The sequence below is a fragment of the Zeus faber genome, assembly GCF_960531495.2.
Source record: "Zeus faber genome assembly, chromosome: 21".
Lineage (NCBI taxonomy): Eukaryota > Metazoa > Chordata > Actinopteri > Zeiformes > Zeidae > Zeus > Zeus faber.
Window position 1 is genome coordinate 9794106 of NC_137208.1, and position 26390 is coordinate 9820495.

Sequence of the window (26390 nt, forward strand, 5' to 3'; positions counted from 1 at the left end):
TGACGACGGCGCAGCCCGCGGCGGTGTCGGGCGGCGCCGCCGCTCCGGGAGCGCACGCCCGGCGCAGCGCCGCCACTGGCTGAGGCGCAGGAATCCGGATATGATGAGAGAGGAGCCGTCACAGCGAGCTGCGGAGGACGGCGCGGGGCTTGTTTTCTTTTTCGCCCCGTCCGCGCGTTGTGGAGACAAACGGGAGAGGAAGGCAACGGTCAATTGGAAAGTTTCCCCCCCGTGAGCCCTCCGCAGGCTCTTTCCTTTGTTTCTATTTGTTTGCTCTCGGGTGGGGGCGACTGCTTTTAAAGTCCCCCCCCCCTCCCAAAAAAAAAAAGTTTTCTTCCCGGAGCTGGAGGACGCGGGTGCGAATGGGCCGGACTTGAAACGGGCTGTTGTCATGTTTGAAAGGTAGGTTTTCACGACTCTTGGAAACGTTTCGGATCCGCCGCGTAACGTCGCGACGCGAAAAAAAAGTTGCGCGCGTAAAACGTCACAGTGAAATAGAAGTGTTGTGGGGGGGGGGTTTACGCGCAAAAGAGTTTGGGGGGAAATTTCCACTGAGATTTTTAACGACACGCATGCGCTTTGACGTCACCGTTTTTTTTTTGTTTTTTTTTTTAACTTTCCCAACTTTTTTTTTTGTTTTGTTTTCTTCCTCCCTCACTTTTTTCTCTCTGCGGTCAATGGCATTCAATAGACCTTAATGTCCGCGGATCGGAGGGCTGAGGAAAGGAGGGATCTTCTTCTGCCGGCGTCCCGACCAGACGAGCCGTCTCATGTCCAGAGAGACCGTCCTTCCTCCGGATGGGCCCCCGGGGCAGCAGCGGCAGCAGGACCCCCACCGAGAGACGAGGCCCCCACTGTCCCATTTGCACGGTAAGGGGCCGATCGAGCGGCGGTTCTAAATGTGGGTGTGCGGGGGGGGGGGTCCCCCAGGAAAACGGTTAATGGATCGACTCTGCCATTAATTCATTTACAAGACGTCAGCGCCCGGAAGAGAATGTGCAAATGGTGAGTGTTTTGATTCTAGTTTCACTGTTGTTTCCCAGACAGGGATGGAAGTTTTGGACGGACTCACGTCCCACAATAAAACTCCTCTCGGACCGGGGGTCCCGGAGAGCAGGTCTTATGAAACGTTGTCAAGATGAAGGCTTGCTCGATATGGAAAAAGGGGTTGACAACCGTACGGGTCTAAAGCCTGTGGTTTCTCTTAAACTGCACCGAAACAATTCTCTACTGGTTGGTCGTCGTTGATGGTGAACTTCCTGTTTCCCTTTCCTGTTCTGCTTCTGCTTTCAGGTGTGTTGAAATCCGGTGACTATTTTGTGGTGAACGATTACGATATTATGGTTATTTATTACTTCTACTATTATATATATATTTTTATTTACCTCACCAAGCCCAAATGAGATAACAGGATGGCACCTGGGAGGATTTCCTTTTCGACACCGTCATTTATTTTCCATCTTTTGAGTCGTCGTCTAGCGGACACTTTTGTCCAAAGCGACTCACAATTATTCATACGACGGTGGACGCCGCCATCGGGAACAATTAGCGGTTAAGTGTCGTGCTCAAGGACACTTCAGCGCGCTCGCAGCGGGAGCCAGGGACCCAACCGGAAACCTACGGATCGCTCGACGACCCACTCTACCTCCCGAGCCACTGCCCACACACACACACACACACACACATTATTGATTTTATAAAAGCGTCAAGGTTTCAATTAGAATCCGAAGCAGCTCGTCAGTATACAGTAGACACCGACGCGTGTGAGATGCATGCGAGGCCGAATGTATAACAGCAGCTTTCAGAACTTTACGCTTTACGTACGTTTCGACGGGAAGGCGCGAGATAAGACGGGGGGCGTAAAGTAAACGCACAGTCCAAGAAAGAAGGCGGTTGAGAGGGCCTGGACGCCGTTCTCAGGTCGACGGTGAAGCGCATCGTTTGACCCGAGAGGTTTATTCTCACTTCAGCTTGAAAGCTGGATGAGTTTTTCGCCCGGTTTGCCAGGTGCCGCATATAGCGCACTGACAGGAAAGAGAGGCCTGCTGGCCACCAGGAAGTGATGTCATCCATGTTTTACTAATTTCAGGAGGAGAGTGACTCCAGCAGCAGGCACTGGGAGTTCAGGTCTGCTGAGATCATTAATCCTCAAGTCAAAAGGGGGATAAAACCAGCATCTGTACGCACCATAAACACTCTTCTTTTTTTTTTTTTTTTTTTTGAAGTGCTACTCAAAAACCCCATAATTATTATTACTGAGTATTGTTGTTAATACAATTTGGGTTGAGTTGTCGTAAAATATCGAAAGAGAGGGTCTGCCGAGTTGTCCCTTTTGGCTTTTGTCGAAACAAAGCGACGGGGCTGTAACAGTTTATTTTGACAAGGGTTATGATATCAAAAACAGCAGTAATTATTTGGCAGCAGTGTCAACCATCCATTCGATTGTCCGCCGCCCATACATCACCAGGCCTACATCTGTCCCAGTGCAAGCGCCGATAATGTTTTCCTTTCTTCACAATAAAGACTGAAGAAACGCCCCGGCCACGGTTAACAGTAACCACTGCCAATTATAGTTTTTAATTAACTTTCTGGTTGCCCATAAAATGATCACATGTAAAATAAGCTTGCCCCCCCCCCCCCCCTTTTTTTTTTTTTTTCATTTTCCTCCACACACACAAGCAATAAACCATTAACCATCCTATTTATACCGAGCGTCATTATGGCACTGTCAAAAAATAGCAAAGTAGGACAAAGTAAGCAATCACCGGGTGCTGGTGGATTTCAAATAGATTTTCCCCGGACCTTCAAAGGCGCTCTCGGTTTAGTCTGGATCTCCCCGCTCGGGGGACTGTGGATGTACTGAGAATAGGCCAATTTATTTCTAACCGTGATCACTAAATACCGTGATGCATCACACAGTACTGTAGCCGCGCCGACTGCCGCTACCGGTAGGCCTCGCTGCATCGATCCGAGCGGCTCACGCCGGGGTGGGGGCTTAAGATCCACCACACATCAGAGCCAAGCCCGGATTGGGCCATATCTGTCCATTTTGGCCGTTCTGCTCGCCTGTCCGTCTGTGCTCACAAATAAAGGCAGTGCACGGCCATGCACCGGGACAAATCCATCAATACACCCAGCTTTGGTAAACACGGGTGTTATGTTCTGCCGAGTCGTTCCCCATGGTTTTGGCTCGATCGGCGCGAAGGGACACTCTGACTGTGCCGCGGCCAAACGGCGCAGGGTGAAACCTCATGCAGCATCTGCGAGCGGCCGCCTGGCTCTGAACCAACGAATAAAGTCACCGCGGCTGGTTTATTTATTGAACAAAGCGGCATTGTGCAATGGGTTGAAGCCAGTAAGTCCCGGTGTCGAGGTGCCAAAAGGGCTCTTGTTGAGAGACAGATGAGTGAAACTGTCTCTTGCGCGGCTATCGGGCCCGGTGCTTTTTGCCGGGCGTACTTTTTCCAATTGACATGAATGCTGCCTTTATGGTTGTTAAAAGACGCTTGGCAGGTAGAGCGCGCCTGGGAGCCGAGGGGAAAGAAAATGAGATCCAGAGAGCTGGCGAGGTGGCCTCCTGAACCGCCCCGCCGTGTTGTGCAGCCGCATGCCAGGGGCCTCTGTTTTCCCTGGCACAAACAGGCGGCGTGGCCCCTGCTCCGCCGGCTCGGCCGTCCTCGATACGACGCCCGCCGAGCTCGGGGCCGCGCTGTCGAGAGTCAACATCTGTTTTTGGAAGGGTGGACGTAATGCACCTTAATTTAGAACAGTTGAGCTCTTAATGGGTGATGGTTGAAATAAACAATTTTTTTTTTCTCCTCATGCACTCTCTCTCTCTCTCTCTCTCTCTCTCTCTCTCTCTCTCTCTCGCTTCCCTGGCAAAATACACAAACGCCGTATTCGACCGCCGAACTACAGGACATTTCCCCTCTCCCGCCGGTGTTTGACGCAGCCGTCTCATCTCTTCTTCTCCTCAGATGGTCGCGACAGCGACACGCCAGGATCCACGAAACAAGCGAGAGCGCCGCCCCCCAGCGAGCCTGCCGCCGAAACGCCGGGCGACGTGACCGAGGAGGAGCCCGATCCCCGTGGGCCCGTGAGAAGTACGTTTCAACAGCCCGGAAAAAGCCGCCGGGCCCCCGCGGGGCGGCGCGGCGTCCAAACGGCGAGTAGCGAGCGAAACGAATAAAACGGCCCCTGGAGCCGCGAGGGTTCAAATGCATTAACACCTAAGAAAGCTGTATTCAAAAACCTTTCGTTTCGGGCTTCAGCTAACCACCGCTGTGGTTGCGGCATGTACGCGGAAGGAAGTGATCGTTGGGCCGACCAAAGTAATTGCCCTCAGCGTTTCCAAGGGCCGTAATATCACCATAGCCCCGAAACCCGAGAGGCGTGGCCCCGGGCGGGTGGGCGGCCGGCCGGCGCGCCGCCTCCGCCAGCAAGAGCGACCGAGATTTTGGGCTTTTCTCCTCTCACCGCCGTTCCCGCGGTGAGGAAATCCTGTCGCGGTTTTGGCCTTGTCAGCCTCTACGCGCTGATTGCAGCTAAGCCACAATGTCGTCTCCCCCTCCCTTTTCAAACATTTACCTCCTCGAGGTGGCCGCCCGGCCTGAAACCTTCCTCTTTTGTGAAAGAAGCAGAAGCAGAAGCTGCCTTCCCTATTGAAAGTTCGACTGTTTCCCCTGTGAAAACCGAAAGAGGATTGAGGCAGCTGCTCTTTTTTTTTTTTTTTTTTTTATGCTTGTTTCCATTGTCTTTGTTTTTTTTTGTTTTTTTTTGTGCCATTTCCAGTGCTTGTCATTGCATGCCCCCTGTGTTTTATCTCTTCTTTGTTTACATAATTGCAACCTGCATCTGTATCCTGTATAAGTTCCTCCTTTTATGGAACTTTTTATTTTTTATTTTTGGGATCTGACCATTTGTTTTCACACATGGAAAAGTAGTTGCTACACCCCTTTTTTTTTTTTTTAACAGGACACATTTGAACTCGGTAAAGTAGTAGAAGCAACCTGTTCCATTCAAAAGGCATTAGTCACTTTCCGTCCTCATGCATTCCAAAAAAATATATATATTATTGCTGCGCTTCGGAAATGGCTAAACTTTGGATAACCTGCGGTAACACGTCTGAGTCACTGCTGATCTGCTGTTGTACGGTGAAACGTACATACAGTACATGCGCTTTGCAGCGCACAGAGTAGGAAGCTCAGCGCAGCCGATTGTTTAAGTCCATCCATAATGAGTGTGTAGTTATGAAGAGTTGTTTTTCTGCTTCCAGACTGAAAACCTTTTTTCGGGGCGCCTTCTCACGCCTCTTTCTTTTTTTTTTTTTTTTTTTTTTTTATATTCGTAACGGACTTGCCAGTGGCTTGTTTACTGGAGGATATTTAGGAAAAGAGTCGAGCGGTTACTGGTTCCTGGAGTCGTGCACTCCTGGCGAGGACCGATTTTGTCTTTGATTTCTTCAGAGAAAGAGAGAGAGGGAGAGAGAATCATGATTTATTATTATTTTTTTGACCAATGCCTCAAAAGATATTTAACATGCAACGATTTGAGAACCAGACATTAGCGCTGGTGGATACTATGAGCGAGCAGGTTGGGGTGTCGATTAGAGCAGTGAGTGATCACAATAATGAGATTCTCCAAATCAGCCTTAGCAGTAGACGGTGCAAACACCCCAAAGTTTCAGTGTCGGGGTGCTCCTCGCAGGGGCTCCGTGACGGTGTTTTGCTTCCAGATAGATGGACGTAACTTGGAAAGGCTTACATTCAAAGCATTCCACTCCAGCTTATTTGTGACATAAAACCAAGCAATCTTACTTTGGATTTGTTCCCTGAAACTGACCAATGGGGGGTAGCTCCTTGCCGGGGGGGGGAGGGCGGAGGGCGGGGGAGTAATTGAGAGCCCCCTTCAGTGCAGTAACAGGAAATCAATAAGAGATCATCTGCTGTCCCGCATTCCCGGCCCTCTCCTTGTTTTTCCTTCCAAATTATTCAATCAGGGCCAAAGCCCGGCCTGGCCCGTGCGACTTTTCCGCTTATTTCTCGCCAGAAAAAAGGAAGCCGCGCCGCCGCCGCGCGAGCTTCGGAGCCCCCTCCCCCCCGTCGCTCTCTGCATTTTTACAAAGTGTGTCTCGCTGTCACGCAGCGCACACGGCAACTATAACACCATTGTTAAAAACTCTTCCACCCAACATCGAAAGTCAACACAAGGTTGCTGGGGCGAGTAATTAAACCGAGAGACGCACGCACACACGCACACGCACACACACACTAGAGAATTAAACAGCTCCCATTAGAAGCATGACCTAAAGGTTTGCAGGGTTGCACGTCAAGGCCTACGTACGTATGTGTGTTGGGATGTTTCGCTGCAGTTATTGCGCCTCGTCGAGTTGTTAGTTTACCCTCCCCAAATCGGAACCAGCGGTGAAAACAATGAGATGAATAAACGCAAACCGCCAACCCCACCACCGAGCGACTGCAGGTCAATCTTTCAATTTCAAACCCCCCGGCGGCCGGTTAAGATGCCTTGAAAATTAATTTTCTGATTCATCGCTGTGGCTTATTGGATGAAAGCGTTAAACGCCTGCCCCGACTGCAGGACCCCTGTCGATGTATGGGTCGTCCGTGGCTCTGCCGCCGTGGGGACGGGGAGGGGGGTGGGGGCGGGGAAGGTGGGGGCGAGGATCTCGTGGGGGGGACAGACATTCCTCGAGAGACCTCTCAGGATTTTCATGCGGCTGATATCTCCTCCGCACAGGGCTTTGGCTCTCCAAGCCCTGCCAGGAAATAAATTGCCACGACCCCGACGCCACTTTTAGGCATTTAATCGTCACATTATTCACTAGATTGTCAAATACTTTATTTTTTTATTCCCAATGCTTCCGTAGTGGATAAAGATGACCTTACTAACTAGTGAAGAACAACTTTTTTTTTTTTTTTTTTTTTTTTTTTTCTTAATCTGAGGGAAATGCTGTGGTTCTGAAGGAAGGTCAAACAACGTACAGCGGCTCTCCCTTTGAAAAGGGAGACGTTGGCTTGGCCTTTGTGTGAATCCCTGATGGAGCTCTTTAGTGGCAAACCTTCAAGGTTATTACCTGGGTGCTCGAATTGACCTTTCGCAAGTGAATATGTGACACTCGAGAAATGCACTAAAGATGGATTGTTTAATGGACGAGTATCACATAATTGCATCTGTCTTGCGCTGAGACGGGTGCGGTCTTGCAACAATTAAAAATGATGTGTGCAACTGTACCGCGCGGTGATATTAAACCCGGGTTTTTATTTAAATGGTTACACAGAGATAAAACGGAACAGGCCATCATTCTAAACACTATTATCTCGCGACTTGTGCTGCATGAGTATTGAATCAAATTTCGCAAATCATCCCACTTTTCCTCCTCGGTGTTTTGCAATACCATTTTTCAAAACCACAAACCTTTTTTTTTTTTTTTTTTGCACCGACGGCATCAGCGTGATTGTTGTTATGCAAGATTCATATCTTTATTGTAATCCTCAGACCCCTGTCTCGGCAGAAATAATGTGTCTGAGGGATGGTCCTATTATAAACCAAAGCGTAATTTTCAAGTGATTACTTACCAGTGGGTCACGGAATCAAAAACTGTATAAATAGGGTGAAATGCTAGTGCAGAGGTTGATTAAAATGGCTATTGTAATTCTGCCTCTGTTGTAATTATTTTCTCATTGTCTTGGTTCAGAAGGATTTCATCGGGGAAAATTTCAAGCACGCTAATTAGAATATTTTACCTGAAGTGTCCAAGCCTATTCACAGCATATATATTTTGTTTTTCAGTCAAGTTTCTCAAGCGTTTTTAAAATTCTTGAGCCCCATCATTAGATATGCACACCTTAATTAGTAATGGATAGACCTATTTCTGATTTTATTCATTTATTTTTATTTTTTTGCCTGAAAACACAGATGCAAAGTGCTGGAATATTTCATTTTTCTCTGTATTAAGTAAATGTTTAAATCATTTATCCATACAGATCTAATAGCAAATAGTTTTTTGTTATCATAGTTCACAATTATACCAGTGTATATATTACCTTTGGTGTTATGCTTTGAATATTAGCGCTGGGGACTATATCAATATTGTAATATGAGACTAGATGTCATCTGGGATTTTCTTCATGGTAACTTTCTGATGTAGTTAAATGTTGTGTTTTTAGGCTGAAATGCATAAAAATAATGTTAACATTTCTGAACTTCATAGACTGTTCTGATCAATCCTTCTACCTGGTCATAATATCTACCCTACTAATGATTGTTTCCCAAATATTTCCTGTGTGTATATATCTTACGAAAGCACCAATGGTCATCCCCAAAATATCGCCAAATTATCGATATCGTGATATTTGACTTAGTTAAGTTTTTGTGAAAAAATCGCCCAGCCCCAGTGATTATATCATTGTTGTTATTTTCTGGAATTTCATGTGGATTCCCGTGTTGAACCTCGGTGCAGGGAAATCAGGGGCGGTACGTTCACAGTCCCAGCCTCGTCCCAATATCGCCCAGTTGCAGCACCCACTTCTCCGCCTCCCAAACCGGCCTGCTCTGAAGGCGGCGTCGGTGCCTCTCACTAAACAGTCCGACCGAAAAGTGGCGGGGAAGGGGGGGGGGGCTTGGCCACTTCAAATGAGATCAGCGCAGGTGGGATTACTTGGCCTCTAACAGGGTTTTGGCTCCGACATTAAGGTTAAAACCCTTTTCTATTACAGAGATCTTTGCTGATGTTGCCCCAGCCTGTCCCCTCCCTCTTCCCATCCCAACCCCATCACCATCCCCATCCCATCCCCATCTCCGTCCCCGACCGCCCCCCTGAGCCCCCGGCTCCTTGGCCCCTTCATGTTTGCAGGTTCAATGCCTCTCCGCCAGGTCATTCTGTCAGGGCCTCTGATCACTGGAGGGTGACCAGGGACCCCGGGCTGGCAACCATCCAGCCACAGTTGACACAGGCCCCGGCAAGGAAGACCCCCCCCCCCCCCCCAGCACACCCCTCCCCTACCCCCCGCCCAGCAACCCCACCCCCTATAGTCACTTCGCTCGGGGCCGGGGCTTGGAAAATCGATACGGCCGTCTCTGCGTTTAGAAAGCCACTCAAATGCAGACGAGCGCCCCTGTCCCTGAGGCTGATCTCCCAGCTTAGGGCCCTGATTGGCACCCCAAAGACACGAGGCGCTGACCCACAGCTGTACCATTAGCAGAGGGTTAATGCCGAGATTGATACTGAGCAAATAAAGGAACTGGGTCTCTGGGTGTTTTTGATAGACTGTCTATCCCCCACGCTGACCCGGAGACGGACCCCAGCTGTAGGCCAGCTTTTAGCGAGTGGAGGGTGGGGGCGCCACTTTCAGATCTTCATCTCTCAGTCCCGGAGTGACTGCCGTATTATAGCACGGGCAGCTGGATGCCTGACAGGTGTGTGTGTGTGTGTGTGTGTGTGTGTGTGTGTGTGTGTGTGTGTGTGTGTGTGTGTGTGTGTGTGTGTGTGTGTGTGTGTGTGTGTGTGTGTGTGTGTGTGTGTGTGTGTGTGTGTGTGTGTGGCACGCTCGCCATTCAATTCGAAACAAGTGCCTTTCTTGGGAAACTTCTTCAGCAATGAGCTTTTTTTTTTTTTTTTTTTTTTAATCGGCGGAATCTGTGAGTCATCGATGTAACTGAAACTGAAAATACTCCCATTTCCCTTTCACCTTCTTCCCTCTCTCCCTCTCTTTCTATTTTTCTCTCTCTCTCTCTCTCCTCTCATTCAGCCCTTTTTCATTTTTTTTTTTTTTCGGGGGGGTTCTCTGTCGTGGAGGAGAAGGGTGGAGGAGGGTTTTGGAGTATGGAGCCTGGCAGCTCCCTCAGGCCTGCTCTGAGTCACGTCATAATTGATCTTTCTAGAAGAATGTGGTAGCTGGCTGCGTGAAGCCTAAACCCATGCAAGATGTGCCGCCGACAAAAACACAAAGCGAAAAACACTGCAGACGCACAACCGCCGTTCATACCGTCTCTCGAAAGATTTTGAAATGCGCCCGGGTTTTTGGTGCTGCGATTTCAAGGTTTGGGAATGCACTTGAAATTAGAATAAAAGCCTGGAAACTGCGGGATTTTTTATTTTTTTTTATTTTAATTTTTTTTAAATACATCGCTTGCTTGATGGCGTAATGCCAGGCACATATCATTTTGGTGTCATTTTAAATCTCTATTCAGTTGTTGGGGGTAAAAAAAAAAAAAAAGGTGACGGATGGAAACTGTCCAACGAAAGCGTCAGGGCATTGGAAAAAAAAAAAAAGTTTGATTATGCACCCTGGAAGAGCTTGTATTTCACCCCCGTGAACTGAACACAATGGAGAAACAGATTAGGTGGAAAACTGATGTTTTTTTTTTTGATTTTCTTTTCCCCTTTACTTTTATGAAACCCAATACCGTAACAGGCTCGTCCAAATTAATTTTCTGAAGAAAGGGGACAACGGCGAAATGGGCGTCGCGTGGCGTCATTTCCAAGCGCCAGGTTGTAAGGCTCTGATTGTCCTTGATGTCTTGCGTTCTGCTACATTAGGGCCGCTCGAATTAGCGCCGTGCCAAATTCCTCAAAAGAGCGGAGAAGGACGACGAGAGGAGATGAGAGATTGGAGCGGCCGGGGCTAAGGGGGGTGGAGGGGGGGAAGCGGCGCAACATGAATGGCTTCTCCTCAGCGTGATTCATATGAGGGAAAATGGCATCTCATTGGAGTTTTTTAATGATTTAGATAGCAGTCAGACGTATTAATCTGGGAAAATGTTCCAGTTTTGAAATCGCCGGATAATTGATGATTAGAGCACACCGACCCACTGCCCCCCACACACACACACACACACATACACACACACACACACACACACACAGCAGCTGATCATAGGGTACCATCCTCACACACACACACCCCCACACACACACACACACACACACACACACACACTCTGTCACTACCACTGATAGGGCTCTCATCTCAGAGCAGGTAATTTAGCGCTCCTCAAAAGGCCCAGATGGCCCGTCATCATCATCGCCATCATCACCTGCCTTGGATAAATACAGGTGTGTGTGTGTGTGTGTGTGTGTGTGTGTGTGTGTGTGTGTGTGTGTGTGTGTGTGTGTGTGTGTGTGTGTGTGTGTGTGTGTGTGTGTGTGTGTGTGTGTGTGTGTGTGTGTGTGTTACGTGCTTAATACCTCACACATGACCGATATTGCTGAGATTGCCAGATTTATTGGAACAAGTGACATTTGTGTTAGCCTGTTGTCACGCGGCCATCCACCCTGGACAAACCTGGACGACACCCACGTCTTTACACTGCGCCGTTCAAATTTTCTAATCAAACGCTGATTTTCGCCGCCCGCTTGACATAGTCCATTTACTCCCATTTCACGCCGTCCGGGTCTGCATTATGTTGATGATAATCACAGGGATGGGGTTTTGTTGTGACGGGACCCTCGGATGATAAGCCCTCCCCCCACCCAGTCCCTCCAGTTTTCTCGCCCGCCCGCCCGCCCGCCCGCCCGGTCCTTCCTCCAAACGCCGAAACCTCCAGACAATGAAGAAAGTCCTTGTCCCGGAGTTGGGAAGGTCAAACGGTATAGACGCGCCTTTGATACGCCCAAGGAAAATTTCAATCGGAGCCCTTTTGTAATAACATTCATTGTGCTTTTTTTTCTTCTCTCTCTCTCTCTCTATCTCTCTCTCTCTCTCTCGCTCTCGCTCGCTCGTGCACGCTCTCCCTCCCGCCGCAGTATAATTCCCCTGGTTTTGCGTCTATAAATATGGACGGGGATGTATAATTTCTAATGAGAAAATATATCCCTTTGGATTGAAAGGCAGGGACTGTTCCAGCCGCTGCTGTTTGTTGGGAGGAGAGACGCTACCTGGGGCTGTTTGGGATGGGGAGGGGGGGCTCCGCGACGGCAGCCCGGCTAGGTCATTGCACATTTGCAAATTAGCATTTCAATCAGTCAGGTACGCGGCCGGCCGAGCAGAAAAATATACTATTTTTTTATTATTATTATTTTTTTTTCCGCCCCCCTAATGTGAGGCACGGAAAAAAAAGAGATCAACAAAACAGCGAGCGCCTCGGTGAAATGATCCGAGGCGACCCGACGCCGGGCGTTTATCCCGTCCGTTTGTCGCTCGCGCCGGAGCCCGGAAAAAGGTTGTGTTTTCGTAGTGTTTTCTTCTTTGGTGTTTTTCTTTACTTTGTTTGTCTCGCCGCGTGTTCCGGTCAGCGCGCCTTCACCCGCAGCGTTGCCGTGTAATAACAGCCATTAGGAGAGTGGGACGCCATCTGAGTCGGGCTTTTTATTTGGCCGACACCGTGTGGAATTTCAATAACTGTTCCGCTTCTTATGATGGGCGTCCTAATAGGGCGAGGCAAACACCCCCCTCTCCCTCTCTCTCTCTCTCTCTCTCTCTCTCTCTCTCTGTCTCTCTCTCTTTCTTTCCCTCTCTCTCTCTCCGTCTCCGGGGCATTAATATTAAAAAGGGCTGAGCCTTGGAAAGACAAATCTTGCAGTTGCTCAATCCCGCGCCCGGCGTTACACCTGCAAATGAGAATCTCCAGGCCGGCCTGTTTGACCTCTGTGTTATATTTTCATGTACCAGACTATTTTAGAATTCTTGTTTGTACGGTTTCGGTTGACGTGCAAGCATACATATTCCTCTCAGGTGTGTGTGTGTGTGTGTGTGTGTGTGTGTGTGTGTGTGTGTGTGTGTGTGTGTGTGTGTGTGTGTGTGTGTGTGTGTGTGTGTGTGTGTGTGTGTGTGTGTGTGTGTGTGTGTGTGTGTGTGAACATGCCTGTGTGGTCTTCCCCGTGCTATATTTTATTTATATATATATATATAGAGTGTATAACATAGACTCCTGTGTGTCTTTGGGGTGCAATTTCCAGTTCCCTCCTGTAGGACCTATTTTCCGTGACACAAGCGGAGGTGTTTATATTCGGGGGTTTTACATACAGAGCGATCCCCCTCCTCCCCCGCCGCCGCCGCTCTCCAGGCGCCGCGCGCCGCTCGGTCCCTGTGTGGCGCACGCCGCTGAAGACTCCGTGACAAATGGCAATTATATCTGTGTGTTCTTCAGGAATCCATCAAACACTGGCCTTTTAAAAATGCTCCCCAGATATTTGAGGGCTGTCAGCGAGCACTAGCGGGGACCAAATTGGGATGCTGCTTAGACGATGCTGGAACCACTCAGCCCCTAGTTCCACACTGTGATGTGTGTGACGGCGTGTGCAGGGGAGCACCATGTATTATTCAACTACAAATGTACACCCTCAACACTCTCTGATGTGGTAGAAATAGGGCGTTTACAAGTCCAATTTGAAGTGTTTGTGTTTTTTTATTTTTTTTATTTGGCGGTGGGGGCGTGTTTGTCTCCATCCCGCTGCATATATATATATATATATTTTTTTTTTTTTTCATGCAACCTGTCAGGCCGTGCATGTACAGTGGCTGTGTCTCGGGGTGCTTTAACTGGCTCGTGGTTAACCTCACCGCCTATGAATTTGTCTCTTGATTTTTCTTTTCAAAACTAGTTGGGAGTTGTTGGTGTAATGTTGGTGTCAATTTTTCGTGCACGCTTTCTTTTTTATTATTTTATATTATTTTTTTCTCGGATATTCATATCGACGTCTTGTGTTGTTCAAGATGTTCAAGGTTCGTTTTTCAGTTTTGTTGTCTACACCACACAGTTGGTTGTGCACAGTTTGTCATTAACCTCGCTCTAGTCTGCAAGAAACCTCTTCAATACATATATATGTTTATATACTGTGTATATGTGTGTGTGTGTGTGTGTGTTTGTGTGTGTGTTTGTGTGTGTGTGTGCGTGCATTGAATGTGCATATCCACTGCCTTTTTACTGATTCTGTATACAGTTTAATCAATTTGGACACACTTTTCAATCACCAGTATGCTGACGTTGGAGTATATCTAAATTGTAGATGTTTGGCTGTTATGCCTGTTGCGTAAACCTTGGCCAAGCGGTGCTAGAAAGGATGTACCCTACATAATATATTTTTTCATATTTTTTTATTTAAGTGCCAGAATGGGCACGGTTTATTTCAAATCCGTAATCCGTAAGATACAGTAATACTGGAACCCATGAACTGAATTTTGAATTTTTTTATTTTTTTGAATCCGCTCTTTCCGGAATATTCACTTTTTTTTTTTTTTTTTTTTTTTTTAATTTTATTAAATTTTTCATATTTACGAGTTCAAACTGGTTTAAAACGTAATGCTCTGCCCTCCCAAATCTCATTGTTTCCGCTCTGCAGGACCGGAGACAATCTGGAGAACTTTTGAACGCAGTTTAACGTCAACCGCTGCAGCCCGAATTCCACCGAGGCTTACAGTATTTCCACTTTATCCCATTACGTCTTCATTTGTCTGCTTGGGACTGTACGACTCCGTCATTGCCATCTCTGACAGTATCATCATTATCATGATCAATGATTATGAATATTACTGCGCCCCCGTCCATTCATCTCCGTCACCGTGTTCGTCCGGATAAAAATACAGACCGTCTCGCGGTCTGCGTCCTGGAACCTGTTTCGGGATCTCGGTTGGAGTTGCCGACTCTCAGTTTGGATATTTTATTTTATTTTATTTTATTTGTATTTTTTTTCTCGGGTCCTGCGTGAGAAACCAGACCAGGTTTTTGCTCGATTAACCCTAAATGGCCTCGGAGACTTTATTTAAGCCCCCAACTGAAATTGATTGTGCAAGCACCAGCGTAGCTTCTGTGTGTGTGTGTGTGTGTTTTATTTCGATTGTCCCAAGTTCTCGTCGCTGTGCCCGTGGCTTCCTGCTTGACCGTTCTGTTTGCTCTGTTACTTGATTCATTTTGGGAGTGGGGGGGGAAAAGTACTGCACGTTGTAACAGAACACTCATAGTGCGTTGCACCTGTGTGTGGTGCAGATGTAAAAACCCTGTGAGCCATATTTTAGCCTGCGCCCCGCCCCGGCGAAAAAGATCCATCAGTCCGACCGCAGATAGCTGCATAATGAATTCTCTCTCGCGCGGGCCCAATTGTCTAATTCAAATTGCGCGGAACGGCGATCCCTAAAGCCTGTATTTGTTTATTGGAGCGGCGTGCGGACCCCCTCGAACGCGGCGGCGGCAGAGCCTGTCTGTCTGCTCTTAATTGTGTTGTTTTGCAGCCGCCTTCTCACCCCAACTTCTCCCAGGGTGACGGGGTGCTTAAAGAGCGCCAGGGCCCTGTCCGCTCGCTCGCCCACTCCCCTCTCTCTCTCTCTCTCTCTCTCTCTGTCTCTCTCCTTCCGTCTCTCTTGTGAACTGCAATTACACTCGTCGGTAAATTGACGGATGTGGAGATGGAAAGGAGTAAAAATTGTCATGTCGCGTTCAGTGCGTCTTGCTGTTGTCTCGGAAATTTCCCCCTTTTTTAAATGTAAATTTTTTTTTAAGGAGAGCTCGGGCGTTTTTCCAACCCCGGCCTCACTCGGCGACGGGTGTTTTCCCCCCGTCGAGCGGCGGAAGGCCGATGCTACCCTCTAAATATTGAATTCTCTGAATATACTAAATTGATTTAATGGACTCCCAACTATCGAGAAGTAGATCTTGTGTGGAAAAATCCAGAGTGGAGTTTTCCTTTCAGGCGTGGAGGATTTGCAATTTGGTAGAAAAGGATGCATTTATCGCATATATAGGCTGCATAGCAAAGACTTAAGGAGTAGGTACAGTTGGAACAGACTGACTTGGGGAGGGGATGATTAATTTACAAGTTTCAATATGTCAACGGTGCACGCACACACACACACACACACACACGCGCGCACACACACGCACGCACGCACACACTCTGGCTCTGATGTCTCAGGGAGGTAATGCGAGTCCCAGTAGAGCTGAATGTGCAGGTGTTCTCCTCCCGAAAAAAAGCGCCGGCGTCGTTACTCCCTCACACCCGTCGCGTTCCCTCTTATCAGCTGGGGTCGCCGTCTCCCGACTTCCCGGTGGCTGTCACCGCGCTCGCTCACAACCGCGACTCGAGGCCAGCGAGCGGGGGCTTCTAGAGGGAAAGGAAATCATTAGTTGCAAAGACAGCGCCTATTTTGTACATGTATATGCACAGTGTTATTAGGTCTGTTCCTCTCATTTCCACACACCTTCTCCGCTCACCTGGCGTAGCGCCGCCATCACAGGCCTCCTGTGATCCCGCCGCTGCCGGGCTCCCCGCCCCGCTCTCTCGGCTGCCTGCCGTTTGAAGCGTTCGCCATTTAATCGATGGTTATTACCATCTGAGGGGATCCGCTGGCAAGAGATCTGAGGTTTCTCCCCGAGATTTTGCGGGCATTATTATTGTTTTATGTTCTTTGCCCGAAAACCGCGTCATCGCCGCGCGTCGGAATGGAGCGTTAGACGCTGCATCAACGCAGGGGAAGTCAGTTCATCAAACTTTTCTTACCTCAACCGAGTCGAAAAATAAAGTTGGCGCTCGCAATACGGCGACGTCACAAGCACCGGTGCCCGTGGGAATATGTATTTTAACACAGGGAACATTGAATGCACCGAGATACATACATCGAGAATACATCGAGAAAGTAAATTATTCAGTATTCAACGTTATGCTGTGATATTTTCCATAGTGGGGAGGGAAAACTTTGATCCACATTTGATTATTCTCTATTATTTTTGATTGAACTTGAACATCTCTTCCATTTTTAAAGTTGTTTTTTTTTCACTAGTTAATTTGGTCATTTGAAAGTCATTCAAATGGAGATCATTCAGGTGTCACCTGGATGGATCGCCGATGCACTCGGTTGAATTTCGATTCCTTTTGATACTGGAATGAATGCCAGGTGAGAGAGTTTTTCAAAGTTTGGTCACCGACCCGCTGGCCTCGTGTCACGTCTTTCCTCCAGCTCAGCCGCAGCCGGGAGCCTCGCAGCCCGACGACCGAAACGGACTTTACCGCGACGGCGCGGGCACGACCACGCCCGGCGCCGGCGACCGCGCCCGACCTCACCCGCACACGTGCACCTGCGGCGCCAGCCTCCGGGGTACTAATGGCACGGGCGGGAAGGCCTCCGGCTCGAGGAGAGCATCGTCGACCACAACAACAGCGACGTCCGCGACGACGACAGAACAGCCCAGGAAGCAGCAGCCGCCGCCGACCACACCCGTGTCGCAGAAGATGCAGAGGAAGCTGAGGTCCAGCCTGTCGGTCAACAGTGACAGCAGCCGCCGCAGCAAAGGGAGCTCCACGGGCTCCCAGAAGCCTCCTTTACCAGAAGGTGAGTAGCTAATAGAAGACCCAAGGGTCCAAGGGGAGACACACAAACGCAAACAGGAACGCGCGCATGCATCCCAACGACCTCTCTTTTTTTAACTCTCTTTCTCATCGCCGTTTCCTTTTCTTAACATTCCGAGCGGGTCCCCTCTCCTCGGAAGGTACCGCGGAATAATAACAACAACCGCGTAACGACACTGAATTCTAAGCTTCTCTCACCTTTTAATGATGGGACCGAGGGACCGCTGGTATTGCACACCTTGTCCCACGCAGTACGTCTCATTCTGCTGCGATTCCCTTTTCGACAACCGTGGGACTCATTCCGCCATGCGGGTAAGCTGTCACTATGTCAGGTGCAGGGCCGAGGCGAGTCCGGTAATGATGGCGATAAGGTGGCGGATTACCTTAGGCAGATAGGTGCGACCCTCTAACAAGGCACCGGAGCGTGGGTGCGACCCTATAACAAGGCACCGGAGTGTGGGGGGCCCATTAAGTGTTGTAACCAGCCCGCGATAGGCCCCTGTCGGCACCTCACACCTCTGGGCCCGGGCTGGATCCCCTGCCATCAGGCCAGCAACAACGTGGCCCTCATTACTGTTGCTTTGGCGTTTGGTTGTGCTGTGGGCTTGTGTTCTTGCACACCTCCTTTCTAGCTGTGTGTTTTCGGGCTTTGGGCTTCGTTATGCAAACTTTGATGTGCCTACCCTACCTGAACTTACCTGAATTTAGCTGACATTACCCTACCCTGCCCTACCTTATCCTACCCTACCCTACTCCACCCTACTTTACCATACCTTACCTTACCCTATCCTACCTTACCCTACCTCACTCTAACTAACCCTACCTTACCATACCTAACACTACCTTACCCTACCCTACCCTACCCTACTCTACCTTACCATACCTAACACTACCCTACTTTACCCTACCGTACCCTACCAAACTCTACCCTACCTCACCCTACCTTACCCTACCCTACCTTACCCTACCCTACCATACCATACCTAACACAAACTTACCCTACCCTAACTTACCATACCTAACACTACCTTAGCCTACCCTACTTTACCTTACCCTACCCTACCAAACTCTACCCTACCTTACCTTACCCTTCCCAACCCTACCCTATACTACATTACCCTACCCAGCTTTACCTTACCCCACTCTACCCGACCATGGTCTTTTCTCAATTTGCTTTTTTGCATGGGCTGGTCTTCAAAGTTGACAGCAAAATAAGATTTGATAACGGTTGAATCTATTTTGGGATGGCAGAGAAACAGCATTAAACAATGAGCATTCAGATGTTTTCAGTTTGTATTTGAGGCGTACTTGAAATCCGTAACAGATTGAGGAGGCAGCTCATAAGGCTTGTAGGCAGATAGATACATCTGTAGGACTGAAATGCTTGATTAAAGGTGGGATTCACCAGAGATATTCCGGGATGTTTTCGACATCTTAATTGGGGAACAGAGAACATAGATTGATTTGAAGAGGGGGAAAAAAACAAAGACAGACTGAAGCCCAATAAGTCTGCTTCATTATAGCTTTAGTGTTGCTTATTTGCAGATGCTCGCTCTCTGAATCAATATGTTCGCTCTCAAGTATTTATTTCCCCCCGGAAAACAGCCAAGCTGTTGTGTTTGAATGTTTACATGGATTAACATAATCTGTTTGCCTGTGAAATTAGCCCCCTAAACAGCCCCCCGGAACGCGGGAAATAAAAGGCGCCAGCCAGTGAGCGCCATAGCTCTGGGGATTTCGCCGCGTTTCTTGGCACATGTTGTTGGCACCGCGTCCAATCTGTGATAACACTCCAGCAACCGAGGAGCCGCTTACCTCGCTTTTTTGTCGGGTGCTGGGGGTCCGCTCGCCTCTTTTGTAATTCAGCTCGTGTGCTTTATTTTGCTCGCTTGTGTGTAATCAATTAGGGTCTCTGAGCTCCTTTGGTCTCATTTGGAAGCTATTAGGGCCCAGAGAGGCTGCGGGGGCTGTGGGTCGCTTCCGTCTTTGCACAGGGCTTTACAGTTGCATGTGTGTGTTTTTGGGTGGGGGTTGCCCTGTTGGTAATATTCTGTTGGCATTACCCTAACGCTCCTCACTCAGTCACACATTATAGACCGAGTTCTCGAAACTGCATGCGGTGGGTCTCCAGTCTGCCGCCTCCGTGCTCCGCCCTCCTAACCACCGTGCGCTTTCCGTGCATTTCCCTTGGCCTTTTAACGACTCCTCCGCCCGTTTGGTCCATCTCTCTTTGACTTGGTGTTCTTTTTTTGGATCCATTTTTATTTGTATTTATTTATTTACTTTGCACGGCTTGCCGCTCTGAGCGCCATCAGGCTCGTGTCATGTCAGAATGCTCAATTTCTTTCAACCTTTCCTGTTATAGTTAGCTCTTGTGGATGCATCACGCCTCGTTCTCAGAGGTGATGGCTACTCTTTCATTTTTCTTATCAGCATTTTCTTTTCTCTTGCTATTTCCCCTCTTTGGCCTCCGTCGATGTGCGTTGTTTTTCGGCTGCCTCCGTCCGTCCAAAATCCCCCTTCCTCTCCTTCTTTCTCCTTCCATCCATCATTTTAGGGGAGAGGCAGCCCGCGTCCAGCCCTCTTGTGTACAGGACACCGCCCCCTCCCCACTCCCCTCCTCTCCCGTACTCACCCAGCACCCCCATCATCCCTCCAGTCACTCCCGGCGTCTTCCTCCAGCTCGACGAGATTCCGACTAATCGCTGGTGTTAAATTATACATCCAAGTGAATAGCTGAGATGGCCGGCCGCTGCCTAATGCCTGTGTACTGTGTTTAGATGGTATTCACAGTCCGGCCTCGCTGCCAAACTCGTAGCCTCTGGCTCCTTCAGCGTGCGCTGCTCCCCCCAAACTTTGAGGGGGTTGTTTTTGCAAGGGAACCGCGGCGAGGCCGCCCTGCGCCCTGGTTCACCGCCATCGTTTAGCCCGCGACGCTCGTTCATCACGGAATTGCAATTGAATCCGTCGCGACGACGGGCGTTCATTGCGCTCCCGTCTCCGTAGACGGGTTTCCCACGAAAGCCATTTTACGTTTTTTCAGGAGACGTTTTTAGAGGTGCGTGAATTTTAGGGGGGCAAAAACAAAATCTGATGTTGAATATACCTAGAGGGAAGCAAATGCTTGTTTGAAAAGACCATACACTCATTGGTAAATGGGGGAAACCTGGTTCTCTCCACGATACTCTCAAGCGCTGCGGCCCCACATGTGAAAATTAAGATGCATTCAGATGGCTTGCGAATAATGCACACACGCACACACACATATTTCACGTTAGTCAGCTAGTGCCTCTGGTCAGCTCTGCAGCCCGGTTCGCTACCAAAAAAAAGAAAAAAAAAAAAAAAAAAAGCTACTTTGATTAATCAAACATGAGCATCCAGTGGTCTTCAGCTTGCCTTCCTCCACACTCTTCCTCCCTTTCCCGTTCCCTTCAGTCCAATCAGTAACGGCTCCTTCTGACGGCTCGAGATGGGGCTGATGAAAGTCATGCAAATGTGCCCTGTTTGTAATGCTCCCCCTTTTTTTTTTTTTTTTTCCTAGTTTTTCTTTTTCTTTTTTTTTTTTTTCTGCATCCGTCCTCATCGTGGCTTTTTTTTTTTAACACTCCAAAGTAACGGGCTTCAAGCTGGCCTCGGTTCAAAAAGGGCAGGTAGCTGCGAGCGCTGCGTGGCGGTGCCCCGGCTGAATACGAGCCGCTATGATTAAGTGATTGTGATGCCGCCTCGTGAGCGCTGCCGCGGCACGGCTGAACGTCTCTCTCTCTCTCTCTCTCTCTCTCCCCCTCTGGACTCCAAAGTTTGACTTCGCCAGAGCTTTTGGAGACTTTCTCTGCGCCCCGCGACAAACTGCGTTGGGGCGAGTGTTGAGAGGCACACAGTATGTGTTTGTGTGTGTCTTTTAAAGCACATAGCAGGTGACTTTTAATTGGGTCTTTAATATTGTACAAATGGTATTAATGACGATTCATTTTAAGTATTGGATTAAATGAATAGGTATTCATTCTAAGGAAAATATCTCTTCATACTCCCGCCACTCTATGTGGCGTGTGTGTGTGTGTGTGTGTGTGTGTGTGTGTGTGTGTGTGTGTGTGTGTGTGTGTGTGTGTGTGTGTGTGTGTGTGTGTGTGTGTGTGTGTGTGTGTGTGTGTGTGGCGTGTGTGTGTGTGTGTGTGTGTGTGTGTGTGTGTGAACATAAACTGTATGTGTATACAGGAGATATACATATAATACATATAAAAGTAGATATATAATAAAATGCACCGAAGCATGGCAACAGATTTTAATGATTAATTGACCCATTTGTAATTTAACGGGGAACTCTCCAAGGGTGCGAAGCTACAAACTTGCCGCCGACCGCATGCGAGGGTCTAGAGGGAGGTTAAATGTTAATCAGAGACGTGAGCGTTGCCGGCGTCAGCGCGGCAATTTGCTCGGGGGAGAGATCTTTCGGACTTCGCTAATCATCTTTACGTGATTAAGCCGGCGACTTTGCATGACAATGCCACAATTATTTAACAGTCCACTAATCAAAACCGCGGGAGTGGAATTCGTTTCTCTGAATTTCCCTGATTCTGCCGCGAGTACCCGTTCACTCACTCCGCATGCCGGATGGAATAATACAAAACTCTCAAATGACCCGAGTTATTCTGTTGTTATGTCTCTGATATCATATTTTTTCGGCTGCAGCGCCGTACACTCGCCTCCTCCGCCTGCACGGACCGACCGCTAATGCCCTGCTCCGCAAACACGTGGGGAAGGATGCACCAGCGTTCACGCTATCATTATTTGTGCCAGTCTACTTCTAATGGTTTACACAAGGTCACCGCCATAAAAAGTACCGGTGCAACATGCAAGGAGAATCCGATCTGACTTTTAGGCTGAGACGCTGGGGTTTATAGCGCAGAAAGAGAAGATTCGCCAAGTCGTGGATGTTATAATCAGAATTTATGTTCCTTTACCCGTCGGTGACCTTTTCTCCTTGAGGGCCTCGGCTCCCCTTCTCTCTTTTTTTCCGTCAATTCAAAGGTTTTTTTTGTGCCGCACGGAGCTGTCGTAACTGCCCAATCACAATTATTTGAGGTATTTGCCATCGTTTTGTGCATTTCCATCCGTTAAGTTGAGGAAAATTAAGTGGAATATTTATGGTTAATGTCAATACCTGGCTCTTCTTCATAAGGAGGATGTGTATGTTTACGCAATTATACATTTCTACTATGATGTGGCATAAAGTCAACAAAAAAATTATTGTGAATCGCAATAACTACTAAAATGTTATGATCCATAGAACCCGAGTAGTGTTTATTTTTTCAAATACTTTGCTTTTTCTCGTGGCTCTGGTGGATTTACATCCGCCGACTGCCGCACGCTGTAAGGCGGCCTTGCTTTGTCGACATGCGTTTCAGTATTTATTAAAGACGGTGCTTGTTTCTTGTCCCCCCACCCCCCCCCCCCGAAAAAAAAAAACTCCCCGGCTCGGCGCCAGACTGCTGTGTCCACTGCATCCTGGCCTGCCTGTTCTGCGAGTTCCTCACGCTCTGCAACATGGTGGTGGCGCAGGCCTCCTGCGGCGCCTGCACCTCCGAGGCCTGCTGCTGCTGCTGCGGCGCCGACGACATCGGCGACGACTGCAACTGCCCCTGCGACATGGACTGCGGCATCATGGACGCCTGCTGCGAGTCCTCGGACTGCCTGGAGATCTGCATGGAGTGCTGCGGCATCTGCTTCCCCACATAGGAGCAGGAGGGGGAGGAGGAGGAGGAGGAGGAAGCGCGGGGAAACCGTGGACCCGCAGCCCGGTGGACTCGCAGCCCGGCTGGGGGAATGCGGTTGCCCGTTTCTAGCGAAGGCCACGAGAGACTCAGCTGTTGTTCCAAACTGCAAAGTATAAAGTCTAAATATATTCCATTAAAGCTTTGAGTGGACGTTCACGTAGCTCAGTATTCTAACCAACGCTTAAGAATTATTATCGCAGGATGGTTATAGAGATTATTTTAACGCTATCTTTCAAACACACTAAGCAAAGTTTATTCGACTTATTTCGACCGCGGTTGCTACTCCGGCGTGATGTTTTAGGCTGTACTCCATGACACTGTTAAGGTTTAATATGTGATACTTCGCGGGTTCTCACTCGCGAACTGTCGTTCCGCAACACACTTTCCTCAGATTTTTCAATAACGCATAATCTACTGTTTAAAAAAAAAATATATATATTAATAATAATAATAATAATAACGTTGTGAATTTGAGTAAGGGATCGTCGCCCGTCGTCTGCTACCTTTCTGCACCGGGGGACAAAGGGGATTTCCATGGATCAAAGCACAACGTGGTTTTCCTCTTGTCTTCAACAATGTTGTGAATTGGAATTTGACTTTTGTAATCGACCGGACTGCACAACATCGGCGATAACTATTCGCCTTGGTTATTTGCTAAATCTTTAAGTGTATGAACGTATTTTTTTTTTTTATTATTATTTTTTTTACCAAAGAGTCATCTCTCCAGCTCTGGAATCAACTGGAACGGGGTTTTTTTTTTTTGTTTTTTGTTTTTTACTGGAAGTGCGGTAAAGATGCCCTCTGTAATTAACACGGGCTTCACCTTTTTTTGGGGGGGGCTCTTTGAGGTGTTCAGGATATGACGTAGCAGCAGTTTCCCAGTATTAAGTGTCCGCGACGTGGCTTCGTCAGCGACGGGCGGTGCGGTGTTCCTCCGCGGCGCCGTTTTCTCCCGGACGCGACGCATCTCTGCCGTTCATGTGTGACATGTTAAAACTGCACTTTTGGCGAAGGCCTCGATAGGGAGTTACGGGGGGGAGAAAAAAAAACGGCGAAAACCCCGGCTGCTGTTATAAGCGGCTTTGCGGTATCAAGCGCAATGACTCACAGTACAAAACGGAATCGCAAACTGTCGGGGCCCCAAAAATCATAAACTAATGAAGGGGAAAGCTCCCCTCCCTCCTTCTCTACCCTCTCATTCCTTAATTCTGCGTATCGGGCGATTTGAGTTTGCGGTGATTCACCAGCGCTGAGAGGAGTTGCGTCCCCGCGTCTCCGGGATCCGCTCGGCTTTGATGTTGTTTAAGGGATGATGCATAATTCCGGCCTTCATTTGCGCTGTTTCTTTCAAGCGCCATCAAAGACGACGCGCCGTCAAGTCCGTCCGGCTCATCTCAGCGGCAGATTGTTATTGTGTGCCGGATGGACGCCGCCGCCGCCACTGCCGCCGCCGCCCATGACTTGCCTTTGCCATGAGTTCATGCCAAACGTTTCTGTGCAGATAATGTGAAGGATTCCTCTGTTAGAACGGGGCGTGTTACACGGGGCTAATTCTCTTATACTGTATTGTTTTGTGCGTTTAAAAAAAAAAAAAAAAATTTTATACTCCACTGTACTTGACCCAGTCTCCCTTCTACCTACCTATCCCTATACCTCTCTCCCATGACGCATTCCACAAACTCTGTCGTTCCCTATCTGCATCGCTGCGGCGGGGAAAAATATCATCCTTGAAAATAAAGTATGACCCAAGAAGCAAAACGCCTCCTCAGTGATGTCATCACAGCGTCGCCGGCGACCCTCTGTGAACGGGCACAAAGAGAAAAAGAAATTCATTTTGGATTGTGCCCGCTCCCTATTGGTGATCGCAGTTTTGCCATCGCGACAATCAATACAGCAAGTTAAATATTCTGGGATACACAGTTTGCAAGAGCCTGCGTCTTTTATGCATCAAATGGTGTGTGTGTGTGTGTGTGTGTGTGTGTGCGTGTGCGTGTGCGTGTGTGCGTGTGCGTGCGCGCCCGCGCGCACCAAAATGAACACAAAAATATTAACCGTTGTTTCTGTGATAAGCAGAATGGCTTTCTTCACTTCACACACTTTTTTTTTTCCTTTGTCTTGCAATATTTACCAATTCCTGAAATTTCATTGTGGGGGGGGGGCAACAAATCAATTGCAGCTTAAAATTGTTAAAACAACAAAAGAAACAAAACGATTTCATGTTATTTGCCTCATTTAAAATCCTCGGGCAAAAGAAAATAAACTGTTCGTGTTCACGGACATTAATTGGGTGCTACTTTCATTCCGAAAACTTGAAAGGGGGAAAATCTATCAACATTGACTTGTTGATCGGTGAGTGGCGTCCGGCGGCTGAGGATGGGAAAGGAGCCTGAGCTTTCCCGTTGTGGTGGAACGGCCGTCTGTGGTGTGCAAAAAAAAAAAAATATTATATATAAATATGTGTGTGTATGTATGTATGTATGTATATATATATATATATATATATATATATATATATATATATATATATATATATCTTCCAAGTAGCTCTGCCAGGCACTTCATTTGTTGTCTCCCATCCGTCATCTTCCTCATCATCGTCATAAATCGTAGAGAAGGTTCTCGCGTTAGCGGCTCTGACGCGGACGGCGCTGACGGGGGGAACCAAAGAGCCCCCCCGCCGGCTCAAACTGCGGCCTGACCTTCAGCCGCCGCCCCTCTTAACCCCTCAATTAACCTCCACGCCGGCCCCCCGACAGAGAGGACCAGACACCTTCACACCACCCCCCGCCCCCCTCCCCCTCCTCCGCTTCTCTTTTCCATCTTTTTCTTTTTATCGTTTTCTGCCTGGATACACCTCTGGCCCCCAAGAAATTACCGTCTGATTTCACTAATGCGTTCAGCGGAAGAGGGGGGGGGGGGGGGGTAAAAAAATATATTTATCTATCACTGACCAGAGGCGCTCTAATCACTGAGTTTTGGGAGATTTTCTTTTTGCTTTTGGGGTTTTTTTTTTTTTTTGTTGTTTTTTTTTTCTCTTCCCACTTTTATGGAGGGGGCGGGGGGGGGGGCCGTCCTCAAACTCCAGGTGAAGTGTGCGGTGACCTTTTCACAAAGTCGTCCACCTTTCCCGCCGCTCCAATCAATCCCCCGCCGCCCCGCCCCGGTCCTAATGTCACAATTAGAGCGGCTCCATTGTTTCTATTTGCCCGTCTGGCGAGGAGCTCGGCCCCCCGCGCCCCCCCCCCCCACCCCTCTCTCTGATCCCAAGGTCATTTCTCTTACAATATAAAATGAGTCATTAGGGCTGCGGCTGTGACCGCCCG

General features: G+C 48.5%; 1 protein-coding gene across 1 annotated transcript; it reads left to right on the plus strand.

Moving 5' to 3' along the window:
- The first annotated feature begins 221 nt into the window (after positions 1 to 221).
- mdfic (MyoD family inhibitor domain containing) lies at positions 222 to 24854 on the plus strand. The gene is made up of 5 exons (XM_080022015.1): positions 222 to 402; positions 692 to 870; positions 3978 to 4103; positions 16908 to 17279; positions 22779 to 24854. Exons 2-5 carry the CDS (start codon positions 771 to 773, stop codon positions 23027 to 23029), a joined length of 849 nt encoding a protein of 282 aa, XP_079878141.1. The 5' UTR covers positions 222 to 402; positions 692 to 770; the 3' UTR covers positions 23030 to 24854.
- Positions 24855 to 26390: the final 1536 nt, after the last annotated feature.